The 19,988-nt window shown below is 43.5% G+C and overlaps 2 protein-coding genes across 2 annotated transcripts; one reads left to right on the top strand and one right to left on the bottom strand.

Annotated features, from left to right (window-relative positions):
- The first annotated feature begins 2,936 nt into the window (after window positions 1-2,936).
- Window positions 2,937-6,075, top strand: LOC130136932 (uncharacterized). The gene is made up of 3 exons (XM_056307557.1): window positions 2,937-3,159; window positions 3,578-3,627; window positions 5,911-6,075. Exons 1-3 carry the CDS (start codon window positions 2,937-2,939, stop codon window positions 6,073-6,075), a joined length of 438 nt encoding a protein of 145 aa, XP_056163532.1.
- Window positions 6,076-16,526: 10,451 nt separating this feature from the next.
- Window positions 16,527-19,543, bottom strand: LOC115687737 (uncharacterized). Its single transcript, XM_030613400.2, has 8 exons — window positions 19,248-19,543; window positions 18,977-19,102; window positions 18,819-18,875; window positions 18,564-18,656; window positions 17,762-17,840; window positions 17,479-17,603; window positions 17,199-17,342; window positions 16,527-17,120 (listed from the first exon to the last, which is right to left on the bottom strand). Exons 1-8 carry the CDS (start codon window positions 19,302-19,304, stop codon window positions 16,941-16,943), a joined length of 861 nt encoding a protein of 286 aa, XP_030469260.1. The 5' UTR covers window positions 19,305-19,543; the 3' UTR covers window positions 16,527-16,940.
- Window positions 19,544-19,988: the final 445 nt, after the last annotated feature.

Genomic DNA, 19,988 nt, shown 5'->3' with positions numbered 1-19,988 from the left:
CATTTAGCTAAATGCAAACGTGGTTCGTGCTCACAAAACAAATTACTGCAACTTCCACATATAAAAATGCGGTAATAAATTCACACGTGATCACATACACATAATCAACCTATCAAACTTTGCATGATTTCCTTTTTAAACATCCTTGCCTCATTTAACTCATAAAACTGGATATATAAATCCAATACCTCGGGATTTACTATTCATATGCCTACAATTACATCCTTAAAAATAGCAATACAATTCATTTAGCTATACAAGCTAATTTATACGGCAATTTCCAACATAGGCATCACAATTCAAGCCTAAAACAATCACAATTCATTATTAAACTCTACACAAAAATATTAATATTTAAATTCCGAAAAATTAATTTATTTAGTAATAAAATATTAATTATAAAATAAATCCGATAGCTTATCGTCAAATCCTTGATAGCTTATCGCAATATCTTTGATAGCATATCGCAATATCGGCAATAACTTATCACTAAAAATTCGATAGCTTATCGAGTCCACTTATTACTTATCGCGATAGCTTATCACTTCTGCCTATTACTTATCGTGATAGCTTATCAACTAATCCTTCATTAATTAGCAATAAGCAAGATTAACTTAGTCTAATCAAACCCTAAGCAAGTTTAACGTACTAATCAAGGGATTAGAGCGTTAACTCACCCAGAAACGATTCCGATTACATGAACGTGACGGCGACGGCCAAAATCGACCATCGCCAAGGTCGACGCAAGGTCTAAATAACGGCCAAATTCGATCGAATGCGATTAGCGAAATCTCAAGATTTAAAAATAATAACCTGGAGTGACTGGGCCTCTCGGCGAGATTTTACTATAAGCGCACGACGAAATACCCGTTTATAAATCCCAAAATGGGTCAAATCCTAATGTCACGGTGACGGCGAGGTGCTATGCGTGGCAAGGTTTGAAAACAACACGGAACGACGACGACGGCTGGATCTCGGCTGAACAGCAGCTGTGGGCGGCTGGTTTGGCTCATGGTGAGGCAATCCGGCGGTGGAAACGACTTAGACGGGCGGCGTACGGCTCCGGGCGGTCACGGCAAGTCAGGCTGCTTCAGGTGGTGCACGGCGGCAAGAACAAGCCCAAAGTCTATTCTACGGCTTGGCGAGAGGAGGAAGAAAGGAAGGGAGGCGGGGGGGAATGGTGGTGATGATGGTGGTGGGCTGAAAAGGTGAGTGCGTGAGGGAGAGTAGAGGGAGAGAGAGAGACAAAATGAAAGATAATATCTCATGCAAAGCTTGTCCTTCAAGTCCAAGTTCATCATTCCCTTCCATAAATGCCAAGACCCAAAGTCTTCATGCATTAAACTCTCTTGTTTCTTGGTCATAAATGTTAGAAGGATAAAATGGTAATTTCACAAAGTATAAAAATACTATATACGTATACGAGCTAGAATTTTGTATGGGCTCGTATAAATCAAGTTTGGGCTCAAATGGATAAGGAATGGGCTTGAAAATGTTATTGGGCTCAAACTTGGGCTTGAAAATAGAAAAATGAGCTTAGTGGGCTTCACTGGGCCCACTTGGGCTTGTCTTGGGCCCAAATGGCCGAACCACATTGGGCTTGAGGCCCAATGTGCCTTTGTCCGGCCCACTTTCTTGTGGGCTCCAAATTCTCGGCCTATTAATCCTTTTTTGAGAATTACGAGCAAACCGATAAATCGGAGAATTAACGAGGCGACGTCCAATAGTTTAGTCTTGAAATCCTCAAAAGATCGACACCCAATTTCGGACTCTAATTCATGGTCAAAATTGATCGATTGCGACTTTAGTATATCTCAAACTAGCGGGTGGCTTTTAGGAATTATGCGTATTTGACCCGTGGTTAACTTAATATCAATCCATGTTTAAGTTTTCTCGAACTATGGATGATCTCGGTTGTTATGTAATTGTAAGGGGTCAATCGCTAGTTCCGAAGTACACGATCGTTAGGAATTGGTTTAAGGTCGTTTGCAATCTATACAATGATCAAGCGGAATCACCTGCACTCCGATTGTATACTATTGACGAAACATTCTATAACCATTCCTTGATCGGTTTATGATGGCTCAAAATTGTCCATCGTCAATCCTTATGGTCGAATTGTCAATTCATGATTGAGTTCTCAGGTCGAGCGTACTTAATTCTTTAATAGCTTTTCCCTAATGGTTAGTCTCTCATGAGTGATTAATTCAGAGCGAGATTTAACTAACAGTGCATCGATGAATAATCACTTCGTTATATCCCGAATAGGATCGAAATTTGAGGATGTCACATTGGGTGACCTTGACTTGGAGTATGCTTAGTAGGAGTCTTCTTAATAGCGATTATTGCATTGTCCCATAGATTTTGAAGAAATAACTGAGGTCAAATTCTTTAGTTCAAATGGTAATTCTTCCTTGTGGTTGGAGCTGTGTATCCTCTTCAAGCGATTCATATATCACATTCGAAGAACTGTGCGAGGATGTCTATTACAGAGACGAAACGAAAGGTTGTCGAGAAATTTATATGCTATCTTTGCAATTATGTGGTCAGGTCAAGCTGAATTGGAGCAGTTGGCCAGTTGAATTAGATCCAATTAAACGAACTGCGAGTAATAATAAGCTGGGGAGCGATAGAAAGAACATGATAGAAACGGGCAAAGAAATCACTGATCGATGTGTATAAATAGTAGATCCACTGATACACGAAACTGGAAAAGAGAGCTCGCTATCGAATAACATGAACAACAGATTGGTGCCCCCCTTACGTAACACGAATAACACATAAATTGGAAACACAATCTCGCAAAACAACACACGCATGCCAATTATTCTACAAACAGAAGGAGCACCCCACACAAGTTAAAAGTACACTGAGATAACCGTACATGGTACTAAAATCTTCAGGGGCTGGTGGCTGGAGGAGGAGCGAGAACAGGAATGGAAGGAATCTTAGGGACAGACATAGGAATGCTCGGCAATGGGGGCAAGGTGGTTGGCATGGTTGGCATGGTTGGCATGGTTGGAAGTGGCGGCAGAGCAGTGGTGGGCAGTGTTGGCATTGTGGGCAGAGGCAGGGTCGTCGGGATGGTAGGCAATGTGGGCATGGATGGTAGGGGCAGCGAGGTCGGTATTGGTAAAGTTGGTATTGTGGGAAGAGACGGTATAGATGGCATAGTTGCTTGCAGCAGATGACGAGCTCCCAAGCTCATATTGGCGGTCGAGAAAATTAGGGCGATGAAGAGAACAAACCTCTTAGAGGAAGAAGCCATACTGGTAAATTGAGTCTGGCTTTAATGCTGTGAAGGCTCGAAGGACTGGAAATCAATGAGCTGAGAGGAATGGATTGCTAGTTGTGTCTGAGTAAATGGAGGAAGGGGGATGGGAGTTTATATAGCAAGAGATAGTTACATAGAATTTTGGGCGGTGATGATAAGTTGGTGACTGGCCTTTGGGTATGGTTAGGAAATAAAGACGGAACATCACTTTATAAGTTCCTTGTTAGCTCACCTCCTCAGCTCAATCTCCCACCTGCAAGAAGAAAAGACAAATGTCAAATCTGCTGATCTTTGTTCTGACAGATGGCCATGCTTTCATGAAGTCAAGCATCGCAGCTATGTCTTTGTGGAAGGTACCTGAATAACATGCTTCCCAACTTGCTATTTCTCTAGTTTGATTGTTAACTTGCTTCTTGACATCAACGTATTATTCTAGGGTTGGTTTATTATTCTAGGGTTGGTTTGTGTTGCATGGACCTATCTCTCCAAAATTTGGACTTCATTAATTAACCGGTCTACTATAGGTACTTCGTTTTCTTTTTCGTTACACAAATGATGAAAAGAACGATTAACACCATAAAAAATCTCAAATTGGTACATCTGTACCATATTTACCCCAAATTAATTTTCGTATAAAAAAATTCATAAAATGGATACAAGCGTATCAAATTAACCCCAAATTTATTTTTTATGTCATAAAGAAATCATAAACCAGTACATTTGTGCTACATTTACTCCAAACTTTTTGTGTGACAAAAAATTCCGAATAGAAACTCTTAACTATGTTAAAAGCTAATGATTTGAACTTGAGATATGAGAAGTGAAACGTATAGGCAAGAAAACAAGGTATTTGTGAGTTATCCAAGAGTTTTCTGAAATCGAAGTAATCAACGAAGTCCATTTCTAACGGAATATCTGGCTTAAAAACATGTTGATAAGGTTGGATTTTGGAATAGAATATAGGTTAATATGACTAGTTTTGAGTTTTTTTATGATATAAAAATAAGTTTAGGGTAAATGTGGTATGAGCGTATCAGTTTGGGATTTTCGCGATATGAAAATTAGTTTGAGGGTAAATGTGATATGGGTGTACTAGTTTGTAATTTTTTGTGATACGAAAATTAGTTTGGCCTAAATTTGACGCGATATATCAGCTTGTGATTTTTTATGGTATTAACCCTAAAAGGAATGAAAACTGGACGCAAACATTCCACGAAAAAATAGTTCCGGTATTATCTCCTTTGAGATTGCTGACAAGTGTTCCTTCCTGTACTTGTCATGAGACACCTCTCTTTAACTTTACACTTGTCACATGGCTCATTGCTGCTTATCGATTATTTACGTGTCATCGTGCATTCCTATATGTTACTTTAAAATGTTAATAATAGATAAAGCCAGTATTTAATCATCTTCGAATGCTTAAAACAAATCCAGAGTAAAATTAGTCAAAACAATTAATTTTAAACTTATCAAAAATAATATATTTTAATTAAGAATAGGATATAGAGGTGTGTTTTCTGTGTCTTAAAATTGTAAGAGCACATAGAAAACCTGTGATTGATGCCAAAAGATGTCTAGAACTCCAAAATGTGGGGATGATTCTGAAGGACGCGACACAAGTGCAGGAAATATCCGCCTCAAAATTCTAATAATTTTCTAGATCTTTTTAAACCCTTTTTCTGTCTTCATAAATTTTCTCCAAACATTGATGATTGGCAGGAAGCAAAATGTTCATCCAAATCCGCCCCTTCCTTAAGGTTTGTGGTATTGTTTGTCTTGGTTATTATCTACCTTCTCTCTTTTTATTTTTAGACTGATAGGAATAGGAAATACCTTGAAATGCAATTTGAAAAAAATACACGTCAGCTTGAATAACATTAATGATGGTAAAATTATGCTAATCAATTTAAATTACTCAAGCCTAAGATAATAAAATTACTAATACGATTTTAATTACAAAATGTATCTAAAATTAGTTTGTTGAAGTATCACGTGGTTTGACAATGGATCATAGATGCTTTTTATATATGTGTGGTGTTGGAAATACGTCACTCTTTCACTCTATATACCTCATCCCATTTTCATTTCTTCCTCCTTTCTCTTGTGTTGGAAATACTTCAATTCACCCGCTTTACAAGTTTCGCATTTTTGTGTCTCATCTTACCTAACGGGTTAAACTTTTGAATCGAATATTTGTGGGCAAAGATGATTCAAGTGCTATGAAATTTGACGCGTTAGTCCGAAAATCTTTCTTGGCCTCATAACATCAGTCACGAAATTTTGTGTCGCCAAAGATACAACAGCCCACATAATTTTCGTTGCAAAAGGTTGGCCCTTTGGCCACGAAATAAAATTTGTCGCTATTGAGTGTCTATTTTACGCTTTTTGCCATGAAATATTCCGTGGTGAAAAGTATACTTTCTGCTATAAAAGAAGGTACATACAAGATACGGGAAAAACATTTATTCTCACCAAAAAAGCTAACTAGAAAACAATGTGATTGAGAAGTATAATTCCTAAAGACATCTCACGACACATCACACACATATGCGAACAATCTTACAAAGAAAGGGCGGACCCCAACAGGTCAAAGATACACTGAGGTAAGGTAACCTCATGTGGTACTAAATCTTCAGGGGCTGGTGGCTGGAGGAGGAGTGAGGAAAGGAATGGAAGGAATCTTAGGGAGAGACGTAGGAATGCTCGGCATTGGGGGCAAGGTGGTTGGCACAGTCGGCATGGTCGGCATGCTTGGAAGTGGCGGCAGAGCAGTGGTGGGCAGTGTCGGCAATGTGGGCTGAGGCAGGGTCGTCGGGATGGTAGGCAATGTGGGCATGGACGGCAGCGGCAGCGAGGTCGGTATCGGTAAAGTTGGTATTGTGGGAAGAGACGGTATGGATGGCATAGTTGTTTGCAGTAGATGACGAGCTCCGAAACTCATATTGGCGGTTGAGAAAATTAGGGCAATGAAGAGAACAAAGCTCTTAGAAGAAGAAGCCATATTGGTCAATGAAGTCTGGATATTGTGCTGTGATAGGCTCAAGGACTTGAGATCAATGAGCTGAGAGGAACGGAATGGATTGGATAATTGTGTCTGAGTAAATGGAGGAAGGGGATGGGAGTTTATATAGCAAGAGATATTTGCAGAGAATTTTGGTGTGTGATGATAAGTTGGTGACTGGCCTTTGGGTATGGTTAGGAAATAAAGACAGAACATCTCTTTACTTTGTTGGTTCCTTGTGAGCTCACCTCCTCAGCTCAATCTCCCACCTGCAAAAAGAAAAATAAAGGTCAAATCTGCTGTTCTTGTTCTGACAGATGGCCATGCTTTCATGAAGTCCAGCTTCGCTACTATGTCTTTGTGGAAGGTAACTGAACAACTTTGCTTCATAACATGCCATTTTCTAGGTTGGTTGTGAACTTGTTTCTTGATTTTTGACAAGGTTTCTTTGTGTTGGCTTGACTGATCTCTCAGAACTTTGGACTTCATCAATTACATGGTCTACCGTTAGAGTGATGAAATTTAGCCTTTAGGTACTAATGTTTTTTCTCTTGGTAACCACAAGGTTTCACGAAAAAATAGTTCCGATCTTATCTTTTTTGAGTGTTAAGTGTTAGCAAACAAATTATCTTCACATGATCAGATTCATTATTGTCGCGACCGACCTCCTTCGTTTTTTTTTTAAACATGCGAAAAAAGGGAGACTTCGCCTGGTACGTGCTAAGCCTAGGTTTAGGATTTAACTCAGGCTCTCCCAAGCCCATACCATATCGCGACTTAGGGTTTAAGTGTTTAACATACGAGTGGTTTATATCAAGGAGTCGCCACTAATCGATTTGGGGTGGGTCGATTAGAAACCCAAATAAGGTGATGTGAGAATCACCCTATTCCTGCGAACCAGAGATTAACCGAGTTCGGAGATTTGGTTACACTAGTTGGATAACTAATGCCCTTTCGGTACCTTTTTATCCTGTTTATTTCATGAAAACATTTGTCAAGCAGTTTAGATTGATCTTAGGATCTTTCTCCTAACATGTGAGGTGATCAAGCGAGTACATAATCATAAACGATTAGCAGTCAGGATAGATATGCAGCCTAAGGTTCTAATCTTAACTAAGTGAGATGACATCCAAAACACAACAATTTATGCAATTGTATTAAAAACATGCATAATAATATAACGGTAATAACATGCAGAGTACTACCGCGTAACCTAGGGCTTGTCTAATTTAAACAAGACAATAAATTGTATAATAATACAACAATAAATTAAAACATTTAAATCTACCATATAATTTTTTTTAAAAAAATCTTTTCTTTTTTTTTTAATTAATTTTTTTTCAAAAAAATAATAATAATACAGAAGACGAAAATTTTCTTTTTAAAAAAAATAGAAAAAAATATTAATATAATATTAACAAACCGGGTTGGGTCGACAGATCCAGGTCAATCAAAACCTACCCGAGTCAACGAACCCGACCCATAGCGTTGACCCGAGTCTGATCTCCGGATCCGAACCGGGTTAGGGGTCAACCCGGGTCATTGACCCAGGTACGGACCGGATTGGGCCCGGTTGGGGCCCGGTCCGAAGGATAAAGACAAAATAAGGCCGGTTCAACCCGGTCGAACCGGCCCTATTTGTTTGTAGATCGGTTGAACAGGTCTGTAGACTGGTCCGGTCTAGGGACGGCTTTCGCGTGTCTAAGCACGCGGGAGCCTCGCCGGTGAAATCCGGCGATCTCGCTGAACGACCCAAGGCACCCATGGCCTGAGTCTTCACCCCACAAGCCCCACCTACCTTTTTCGACCACCCCGCTCGCCGTCCGACTGCCTGTTCGCCGGCCGGCAAACAAAATCAACTCGGCCTCATTGAGGCATTTCATTGAAACGGTTGGCATGCACAGAAAAAAACGAAGGACTTCGACCTCTTACGGCAACCCGGTCGGCTCTAGCAACTGTGGTTCATCTTTGACTGCGAGTGAGGGCCGGGACAAACGGTGGTATGAGCTGGGATTCGCGCGAATCAGCCGGCGCAAGTCCCAACCCAACCATGCCAAAAAATAGAGGAGAACAGGGGAGTTTCTCGACCGGGGAGGCTCACCGGTTAGTCTGGGGGCGTCGACGACCATTGTTGGTTCTTCTTTAGCTACGGCGTGACCTCGATTTGCTCTCTCTCTCTCTCTCTCTCTCTCTCTCTCTATTCTCTCTATTCCCTCTCTGTTCTCCCTCTCCGTTTTTCTCTCTAAATTGGCCGACCGGCCTCTCTCTCTCTCTCTGGCTATATATAGCCGGCGATGACGCGTCTCACCTGCTCATGCATGGTGACGATGGCCTGCACCGGCCTACTTTGGCCCGTGACTTTCGCGGGCACTTAGGCCGGTGCAGAGCAGGGGGGCCGGTTCTGAGATGGACAAAGAAGAGAGGAAGGAGGAGAGAGAGAGAGAGACCGGGAAATGGGGGAAGACAGGACTGGCATTAATGGCCAGTCCTTCTGGCGTGCTGCCTCGGCTCGGTTCTGACCAGACAACGACGGTGAGAGGCCGCCGCCGTTCGTCACTCTGCAGCCGCGAATAGGGGAGAACAGGGGAAGAGAAAGCGACCGACAAGGAGGGGAAGAAGGAAGGAGAAGGGGAACTGGGCCGGGCTAGGCCCAGCTTGAGCGGGGAAAAGAAGAAAAGAAAAGGAAAGCGGGCCGGGCCCGCGCGAAGGGGAAAAAGAAAAGAAAAAAGAATGGGCTGGGCTTGTGCGGAGGGAAAAAGAAAGAAAAGAGAAAAGGGCTGGGTCGACCCAGCCCCGACCCGGCCTAACTCGGGAATTTTTTTTTAATTTTTTTTTAAATATGATCTAATAAGCCCTATTAATCCAAATATGCCTAATGTCTATATGCAATGCAATTAGAAACTAAATAATTTTTTGATTAGGAATTAAGGACATTAATTCCTAAATTTTTGTGTAATTAATTTTGGGAAATTAAAAATAGGTGTTAACAGCTGCCCCTCTTTGAATGTGAGCTCACAGAGATTGAACTCGCAGAGGTTACGTTTAAAGATAAAATGACACCTAAATTTGGTCCATGCATACTCAATGAATGTTATTTTTGGCGAGACCGTGAGTCTCATTTTTTATGATGCGATAAGATTTTTTTTTTTTTGATAACCCAGGGAACCCCCGCATGGTCGACAGCCGGGGAGTAAACCCTGGGGGCGACACGTGCTAGCCACCACACACGTGCCACCGGTTAAGTCACCTTGCGGCGCTCGGGATTCGAACACTCAACCTTTTGCGAGAGGAAGAGTGCGCGCTCCAGCAGCGCCACCCAGGCGGGTGGTGCGATAAGATGATATATGCTAAAGCAAATAAAAACATACCTGAGGCTACTCACCTTAGCAAAGGGTAGAGTAATTCCAGATAGTTGATATTGTGTGTCGAGGACTCGAACCTGTCTTCGGTCGCCTTGACAGGGGGAAATGGTTTGTCTAGGACCCAAACCTATCTTCGATCGCTTTGACGGGGATTGTTTTGCCAAAATACCTAAGGGTCCTCGCCCGAGGATTTGATGGTTTGCCTGGTGGGTCCTCGCCAGCAGGTCTTGGAGAGACTCAAATAATGAGCACTTCGGGGTTTTCGCCCGAGGGTTTGTTAATTTGCCTAGTGGGTCTTCGCCAACAGGTCTTGAAAATACTCAAACAATGAGCACCTGGGGGTCCTTGCCCACCAACGGGTCTTGAAAATACTCAAACAATAAGCACTTGGGGGTCCTCGTTTGAGGATTTGTTGGTTTGCCTGGTGGGTCCTCGCTAGCAGATCTTGAAAATACTCAAACAATGAGCAGCTGGGGGTCCTCGCCCGAGGATTTGTTGGTTTGCCTGGTGGATCCTCGCTAGCAGATTTTGAAAATACTCAAACAATGAGTACCTGGGGGTCCTCGCCCGAGGATTTGTTGGTTTTCCTGGTGAGTTGTGACATCCTCGATTTCGGGCCTAGGAAGCCGAGGGTTGGTAATAAGTGGATGAGCGGGTAAGTCGAGTTTAGCGTTATAATGGAATGGACAGCACGATCAGAACGAGTGTACTGAGGGTTGGTTGTGGTTTGATCGAAAGATTGTCCATGAATTGGCCTAGGGATCGACAATAGAATGACCCCTGACTACACCAATGATTAGAGTAATATGACCGTAGAATGACTCTTCGACCATAAGGGCCGTTAGTGGAACGGTCCGGGATAACTGTGGATCAGTCTGGTGTCGGCATGTATCGGTCGTGGGTGATACTACACGGCCATGCATTAGTCCCGGGTGACCATGAGTTAATCCCGGGTACTAAATTCCATAAGGCTACATGACAACCGAGGGTCGACCATGGGACGTTGACACTCGAACGTGGCCCGGTCACAAATCGACCACGGATCGTTGCGTTGAGTCGGGCAGGCCATGGATGAGACATGTGCCAGGCCATGTGCCTAGTAGCTTAGTCGCGGCCCGAGCAAAATTTCCGGTCGCGACGGCCAAGGCCATACGCCTGGTCATGACCGGTCATCTTGCCCATCAGCCAGGCTACAGACCGGCTACGTGTCCGGTCGTGTGCCGGCCATTGTGCCTGACTCTCGTGCCACAAGTCGTGCCTGTAAAATCCGGTTCTGATCTCGTTCCGTGCCCAAGAAATGTGGCCATGAGTTGCGCATCGTGCCATTCATGGGCCAATGTGCGTGTTTGGCCGTGAATCGACCCCTCCGCCCGTACGTCCCGGCATGGTGCTCGGCACAGTGCCCATTCGGCCGGCTAAGCACTCGGCATGTCGCTCGTGTGGCCCGACGAGCCACTCGGCATGTTAGCCGTGCAGCCCGGCGCGGCGCCCGTGCAGCCCGGCCACGAGCCCAGCCATGCGCTCGTGCAGTCGACCACTTGCCCGGTCAGGCCGGCGAATTTGCCCAGTGGCCCGGCCGTGTGTCCAAGCCACCCGAGAAGGCCAAATTGGATTATTTTGGTTTGGATTTTTGTAAGGCCAAGTTTGGGCAATTGTGAGGGTATTTCCACATTAAATCTCATATTTTAAAATATTATTAGAATTAATGTTATAAGAAAACCCTCGGGAAAAGTTTGAGTTTTAGTATGATGCGAGGTTCGTTTTGGGCATTACGTGCGTATTTTTCCGAGACCTGTTTGATCCGAACAAATTGGGACAGGAATCAGCCAATTGAAGAAAACCCTAGAAAGTTTGACCAAGTCAAACCTTATCCATCTCATCATTTTTCTCGTTAATGCTTGGTCTTCTTTTTCAAAGTAGCCATTATGATCCATTTATGAAGCCTTACCCACCAAGCATTGATCAAGGGAGAGAGAGGAAGTCACGGCAAGGAGGGAGAGAGAGAGAGAGTCATGGCCAAGGGTGAGGAGAGAGAGGGAGAATTATTGGCCACTTCATCATGACTTTTGGCCTATGCTATTAATAATCAATGATACGTGCGCTTACTTCATCAACTCAAGCCTTGTTCCTCTATAAATAGAGGCCATTAGGAAAATTTTGGCCTCACCTTTTCGCAAGACACAATCGGCCGAGAGAGAGAGAGAGAGAGAGAGAGAGAGAGAGAGAGAGAGAGAGAGAGAACCGTGAGGGAGAGAGAGAAAACCGAGAGAGAAAGAAAGCCGAGGGAGAGAAAAGAAAGAGCCGACACCGTGAGTCGCCCGAAACCCAAGGCTATCGCCCTCACCGTCCATATTTCTACTCTCTAGTTCTTGTTCGGTTAGAGTAAGTGAAATTTTACTATCGAGAAATGACGTTGAGATACGTTGTATCATGAGCTTTCCTCGTTCTCGGTTCTTGGTGTTCGATGTTGTGCTTTCCATAACTAGTTGCCTTGTTTCGTGTTTTGTTTTTGCATGTTACTTAACATGAAATAGAAACCGAGGCGCGACACATGAGGTAAACCGTGAATTAGCGATGCCTGAAGTTCTTGTTTTATGCTTGCTATGCACGCCATTGTTTGATCGGCTACTTAGGCCGGTACGGTAAGAATGCTTCGTGTAACGATGATCGATATGTCCTCGCTTGTTAGTAAAATTTTTACTTGCTGAGTCTCCTCGACTCACTCCCCGTTATTTCTTTTTTTTTTTTTCAGGTCCGTAAGGATGGCGTCACCCGCGGCCCTATTTGGCAATCCGGTCGAAATGAGAGCCAAGCTCCTGACGGTAATCGATGCCTGTGAGAACTGCGCCTACCGCAGAATTACAACCTACGTGATGGTTAACGAAGGCCGGGAAGACCTTGTCCCGCACTCGTATGTGGCTTGGTACCGCCTGGACAACGAGGACTGGGTCGGCCCCCTTCGTGGATTTAATGGTCTTTTCACTGGCATGGGTGGTTCGGCTCCGGGAGCGGCCATGGGCAGGGCGTGAGGACGGCTGTACGGACAAGAGAGGGGAGGAGCGAGCGAGAGCGAGAAGATAATAGCCATAGTGAAGCTAAGGATCCAAGCCAAAATTTTGTTGTTTAAATGGCTTGTTTTTCAAAAGTGCCTTTGAAATAGGCATGTAAAAAATATCGTCTAAGGCTTGTTTGCGCGAGAGAGGGCACATATAATAAGAACGAATCCATCTTGTAAATACAATGTGCACCGTTTCCTTTATTTGCTTGGTTTTGTCTCGTTGAGTTGCTTCCGCGTGCTTTTCCATTTAAAATCAACAAGACGTTCTAACAATTATTTATGCTTCACGGGCTCATTCCAGTCATGGTCGGTTAACAGTATCGGCCGTGAGTGGTTTAAGACGTGACAGTGTGGGTGTCGTGTTGTTTTGGTATCAGAGCAGGTTTTCCCTCTAGTAGGTGCAGTTTGTGGTAACTTGTGATTGGACGATCCAACGAGGGCTAGGAGTGGCGTCGGGGCCATATGACCTGAACATTGAGCGGCCTCTTAGGAGGTGGCACCGGGGTCCTGAATACCTGATCATTGTGCGTCTTCTAACCAAGGAGGCGCTGGGGCGGGTAGTCTGATCATTATGCGGCCTCGGGAAAGAAGTGGCGCTGTAGTATATATATATACCACCTGATCATTGGGCAGCTTCTAGAAGGAAGTGGCGCTGGGGTGAAGCGCCTGATTATTGAGCGGCTCCTGGCAGGCTTCTAAGATGGCCAAAAAAAAAAACTGTGCACCGAAATGGGGAAGACGGTTTTGAAACCAAGCGAAAATAAAGGCCTGGAGTGATAAGGTGCGCTGAAGTTGGGGTAGTTAGTTATGAAACACCCCGTGCATGTGAATGTGTGTCGGTGCACCTGATTGATTGGTAAGTAGGTCTTGGATTATTAAGTTTAATTACTGATATGTTCTTACGTTGTAGAAAGCCTTAGTATATTACCAGCGGCAATATGAGTGCTCTGGACCCGACCTCGACCTCGAAAGGCAAATCAAAGCAAGATCCTCGAATAGACGGAATTCTGCAGGCTCTTGCGACCGTAGGAGAATTGCTAGGACAACAAGCACAGCAACGACTGCCTATTGCTAGGAATGCAGCGGCAGCAAATGGAAATGGAAATGGTGACCGTACAATGCATGGACTGGTCGAGCAATTCCTGAAGCTACGACCCCCGAAATTTGCTGGAATTGGAGATCCTGAAGAGGCGGAATCTTGGATCGATGAGTTACAGAAAGCATTTGAACTTCTGCGATGTTCTGAGGAAGATAAAGTCACTTTAGTAGCCTATCAACTGTAAGGGAACGCCAGCTATTGGTGGAAAGCGACTAAGGAAACTGTGTTCCTAGAAAATGCTGCTGTAAATTGGAATACTTTCGTTGAGGCATTCAGCGGGAAGTATTTTTCTGAATGTGCTCGTGATCGGAAAATGAAAGAATTTTCGCAACTCCAGTAGGGAAATATGACGGTGGACCAGTATGAAGCAAGGTTCGCTCAGTTGTCGAGGTACGCTCCTAGACTTATTGAAAATCCCATCGACAAGGCGAAACGATTCCGTGATGGTTTCAAACCTGACATTCGGAGTCAGTTAGTGTCTCTGAACCTAAAAGATTATAATGAACTATATGAACGGGCGCAACTGATCGAGAAAGATTTGTTGGAGAGGGTCCCTTCCACAAGATCTTATTATTCTACTCCCCGAATGGATCAACATTCGGGCAAGAGGCCAGTGACGAAGGGAAAATGTCCCTTTGTTTCCAACAAGAAATGAAATTTTCAGCAGACAGCTACTATTTCTGGCAACACTTGTTTTGTTTGTGGACGACAGCATAGCGATGCCCCGTGCCTCATTCGTACGGGAGCGTGCTTCGAGTGTGGCCAACAAGGTCACATGGTCAGGGATTGTCCACAATGGCGACAGGATACGTCTTGACAGCAAAGACAGGCGACGGTAGCAACTGGAGTCCAACCTTGTGCTAACAATGGCGATCGTCCTCCTGCTCAAGGACGAATATATGCACTTACCCAAGAGGATGCTGAGAACTCCGACGCAGTGATCACAGGTACGGTTTTCCTCAATAACCATGCTGCATATGCATTAATTGATACTAGAGCTACACATTCATTCGTATCTAGTCAATTTGTGCGTCTGGCCAAACTTGAGACGAAACAGTTAGAAAATGTACTTAGTGTTTCTACTCCGATGAAAAATGAAGTGCAGACTACCCTAGGATGTCAACGGTATAAGATAATTATAGGCAGATTGGTGGATGTTATAAATCTTGCAGTATTGGCCATGTATGATTTTGATATTATCGTTGGTATGGATTGGCTTAGTAAACAACGAGCCAATATAGACTGTTATAGCAAGGTGATTCAGTTTCATCCCCTTGATCGCTCCTACTATACGTTCATGGGAAATGGAGGAGGACCTTCTACTCCTCTGATTTCTGCTTTAGAAGCAACCCGACTATTGTAGAAAGGTTATCAAGGATTTCAAGCAACAATAGAAAATACAGCAAAGGAAGACGAACCAAAGTTGGAAGATATCTTGATGGTACAAGAATTTCCGGATGTTTTTCCAAAAGAATTACTAGGTCTACCTTCGGAACGAGAAGTAGAATTTGCTATCGAAGCAGTTCCTGGAACGGAGGCTATTTCCAAAGCTCCCTACAGGATGGCTTTGACCGAGTTGAAAGAACTCAAGGTACAACTACAAGAATTACTCGATAAGGGCTTCATTCGTCCAAGTGCATCTCCCTGGGGTGCACCAATATTGTTCGTGAAAAAGAAAGAAAGTGTGGGAAGTTGCACGAAGCGAACAAGATATTCAGCCGAATGAAAGCTTCGAATGTGGCTCCCAATACCGTGACTTACAATACTCTGATACACGGATATAGCGAAGTCGGTGACAGCGAAATGGGAGAGAGGATTTTTGAAGAAATGTCGAAGTACGGAGTGAGGGCCGATATATTGACATATAATGCATTAATATTGGGACTCTGCAACAATGGTAAGACAAAGAAAGCTGCTTATCTGATTAAAGATCTCGATAGCAAGGGCTTAGTTCCGAACAATTCCACCTTTTCCGCTCTCATTAGAGGGTAGTGTGTCAGGAATAACCCCGACGGCACACTTCAGCTGTATAAAAGCATGATCAGGAGCGGGCGTCATCCCAATAGTGAAACTCTTACTATGTTGATGTGTGCTTTCACGAAATGAGATGATCTCGACGGGGCAGTCCAGGTGCTCACAGAAATGGTCAATAGGTTGATGCTTCCCAATTCAGTTATGTTGTCTGAGGTGTGCCATGAACTTCGCCAGTGTGGGAAAGATCAGTTGGCGATGAAACTGTGTGGTGAGTTGCAAGCTAGTACTCTAATTCCAGTAGGTTTTGATAAAGGGCTTATCTTTAGAACCGAGTGATTGAAACTCGATAGCAGCAGTTGACTTGGGACGATTCTTTTGATTGGTTCTTCAAATGTAAGTTCTTTCGATTCGTTTTTCTTGTTGATAGCAGGCAGATCAACATTACAGTTCAAAAACAAATGATTAGTGTCTTTCTCGGTGCCCAGAGGAAAATTAAGCCTCTTCGCTTTGTAAACTTGAAGGCATGATACTCTTTTTGTGTTGCATTCACTGCTTCCACTGAGAGCTCATCCCTTCCCTCGTCTCCTATTGAAATTTTATTAGATATTTCGACCCAGCTCATCGGGTTTCATCGACAGCTCGCAAGCTAAGCAATCCGAACAGAGAATAACATAACCCAGTCTAAGAAGAAATTGTGCATTCTTGATCTGGCATTTAGTTTGCTTGGCAAACTTAAAATTTAAACCAAAGAAAGAGGGTGCACCAAGAAGCATCTACTGTGGAACTGGATGGCCAAAAAATAACTTAGACGGACAACCAATGGGAGAAGAAAGTACCACCCCAACAGGACCTTTGAATCCTATTACTTGTACACTACCTCATTCTCCCCAAAATATTTATCGAATCATAACCGTTTTTTCAATCCGAGTAGCTAGTGAGGACAACAAATTGAAGACATTTCCCAGCCACATGACACTGACTTGTGCTACAGGTAACTGTGGATTAAATTAGTAAAGGAAGGAATGTGCAGCATAGCGCGGATATCTCGGAATCTAACAGATGGATTAGCCATTGCCCAAATTACCAGAAAGAACTTTAAGACTTGTACAAGAGCATCATTCTTCTTCAATGGCTTCAGCGGCGGATATCTCAGAATCTAACCGATCGATTAGTTATTCGCTTACATGCTTAGCCACAGATATCATATCCAGTATAACACTTGGATCCAGACCTGCACCTCCCCGCTTGCTAAGACCACATATTAACCCTTTCCTGTTGATAGAAACAGAAACGGCAGAGCTCATCTGTGATTCTTCCTCCGAAGTCGCATCTACAATGTAATGCCTGCCCACCTGGACAAGGAAGAAGATGAGAATTCGACAGCGAAGGTAAACAACTCTGGAAGTGGAGAAATACTGAAGCTTTTATACCTTCGTTAATGTAACAATGACAGGAACCCCAGATGTGTCGAATTGTAAAAATTCTTCGTCACTGATGTCAAGTTCAGGTTGATCTTCACTGGATGCTTCGGCAATGACGTGCACTCTGGGGATGCCTGTGTTCCTCAGAGCAGCCTCCAATCCAGAAGGAGCAATAGAAGGGATGTCAGATCAGGACAAAATTAATTACAATGTTGAAGGAACAATACATATCGAGCCCAACCCGTCTAACAGAAAGTTTGACAGAACAGAATGCTCGAGAAAGGTATACCTTGATGGAAGCACCAAGAGCATCTAAGAGATTGCCATCTGAACTGACGACAAGACCATCGATATACAGATCCCAACAGACTTTTCCTTCCACAACTATCAGAGATGACAAATCAATTCCAGCACCTGTGAAATACAAACAGTCACAACTTGTGATTTAAAGACAGGCACTAATACACATTTGATAGCATGTGGACAAAAGAAAAAAAGAACATGTTTTCAGTAAGAAAATGCAGAGAAAGAATGTATAGAGCATGTCAAACACTGTACAAAATATTTCAAACCTGCTCCACTTTTCCCACCCAAAAGACATCGCTGAAGAGCAACTGAGAGTTCCGTTGACAACTCCTCACCCCCTCTACCCTGCATAAAATTGCACTGCTGCGTTAAATTGATGTAACTATCAGAAGTTAAGAACAATATGGTGAAGGATAGTAACAGTGAAATGTCCAATTTTCAACCGAGTGTCCACAGAGGAAAATTTAGGTTTCTTTCGAGCAACTCCATAATAACCAAGTCAAAGTTCATTTTGAAGGCAATCGGCCAGCTATCAGTTAATTTAAAACCGATATGGATACTTATTCTCTGATTGTGTACCGGAAGCATATTCTAGCAAACATAATGCAGCTCATAGGAACAAAGTTTCAAAAAGTCAGTATTTTTTTTGGTTTCTGTTGACCTTGCTCAAGGGGAGAAAATTGAAAGCTAATTTAGAGACCAGATACTGTCTAGAAGCATCAAGCAACTCCATACGAACCAAGTCAATGTTCAGTTTGAAGACAGCAATCAGCCACATATCAGTTAATTTAAAACTAATATACATATCTATTCTCTAATTGGGCACGGGAATTATACTCTACCAGACATGGTGCAGCTTATACGAATAAAGTTTCAAAATGTCAGTATTTAGCTTCAAACCCACCCTTTCAATTTTAAAAACTATCGGTCCACTTATTCTGCTAACTTGATAGTCAGGGACATTCAAAAGAAACATGAAGGGGAGAAAAATTAGAACTAGCAGATCTATGCAAACTAAAATTACCAGAATAGATAAGTCGGGAAGCAGCAGAATTAAAAGTATAGGACCTCAAGCATTGGAGCTGCAGTTGGGCTGCAATCAACATACATGGAAACCTTCCCTTTGTTGGGTTGTAGTGGACTTGGTCTTCCAATTTCGGCCTGCGTTTGAAAACATCAGGAGGGAATAATGAGTACCACACTACAAAACACAAACACCAGGATCCGTGCCCAGATTGAGCAGAAACAGAAAGAAAACTCCTCAACACCAAACGGTTAAGTCCTATAAAAAGGAAAAAAATAAAGAATCATGCTTTAAACTACCTTCACACTGGCAATGTCATCAGTTCCGCCCATTCTAACTCTGGCTGAGCCATTGGCCTGTTATATGTGCAAAACGATAATTGCATTGGATAAATCTCACCACATAAGACATCAAAAGTGCTGTTTCTATGTACTGCAAATCAGCAACTATAAAAAACCTGAGGAATGACGCCAGTTTCGACATATATGGGTCGGTAAGTTAATCGTTTACGACCATCGGAGCGGAGGTCTTGAGCGATGCCCCCTTGTATGAATTGCTTTTCTCCAAGAGATAAACCGGTCATCTTGCATATGCAAAAAAGAACTATGATTATTGTCTCAATACTGGAGCACAAGGAGTAAGACATGTGATGCAAATTCTGTAACCATAACCACTTATTCTTAGATAAAGAACGCAGACAAATCTGCACAGCAGGCAACAGCTCTCACCATCAGGAGCATCAGCAGTTTTACCGTCACCAAGGCGGACATAATCGTCTTATCCATTCAAACAAGCCCATCAGTTTCCATGAAGATGACAAAATTGCCGCAACCAACTCAAAAATCAAGAAAAGAGCTTATCACGAGCACATGATAAACCAACATCGAAGCCAACAGATCGATCCCACCTCGAAAGCTATTCACCACGTACACCCTCTCGCAGTCAGACAGAGAAGCAATTTCCAACAAGATCATGCCAACGTGCTTTTCTGAGCAATGACCAGTTCCACATAGGTTCTATGCGCTCTTACAACTGCGGAAATTTGTGAAAAAATTGGAATTTTTGCACTACCAACCTAACTAAAATGATCACTGAAATTGAGGGCATTATTAACAAATACCATAGCTATCACACATTCATACCTTGGTCTCGACAGCGAGTCGGCGAGCTAGGCGTGGGCACTGCAAAGGCTGGCGGCGGCTCGGGGCCGGCGAGCTGTAAAGAAGAAAGGAGAGAGGCGGAGCTGGGCTGCGCAGGCGCGAGCGGAAGCCGTAGACCGAAAGAGGTCCGACGGCGACGGCGGCGGAGGCGAGGGTTCCGCCGGCGAGAGAGTGCGACGGCGCTGTGCGAGCGAGAGGAGAGTAAGAGAAACTGAGAGACGAGAGGGGGGAGGCTGGGGACGTTAGCATAAGAGTGTGGTGTCAATGGATCGGGTCGGGTCGGGTCGGGGTTTCATGATACCCAACCCG

The sequence above is a fragment of the Syzygium oleosum genome, unplaced genomic scaffold (assembly GCF_021117445.2).
Source record: "Syzygium oleosum isolate NSW1041296 unplaced genomic scaffold, Sole_v2.1 Sole_v2.55, whole genome shotgun sequence".
Taxonomy (NCBI): Eukaryota; Viridiplantae; Streptophyta; class Magnoliopsida; order Myrtales; family Myrtaceae; genus Syzygium; species Syzygium oleosum.
The sequence above is the reverse complement of the archived record's forward strand: the minus strand, read 5'-3'. Positions and strand labels throughout refer to the sequence as shown.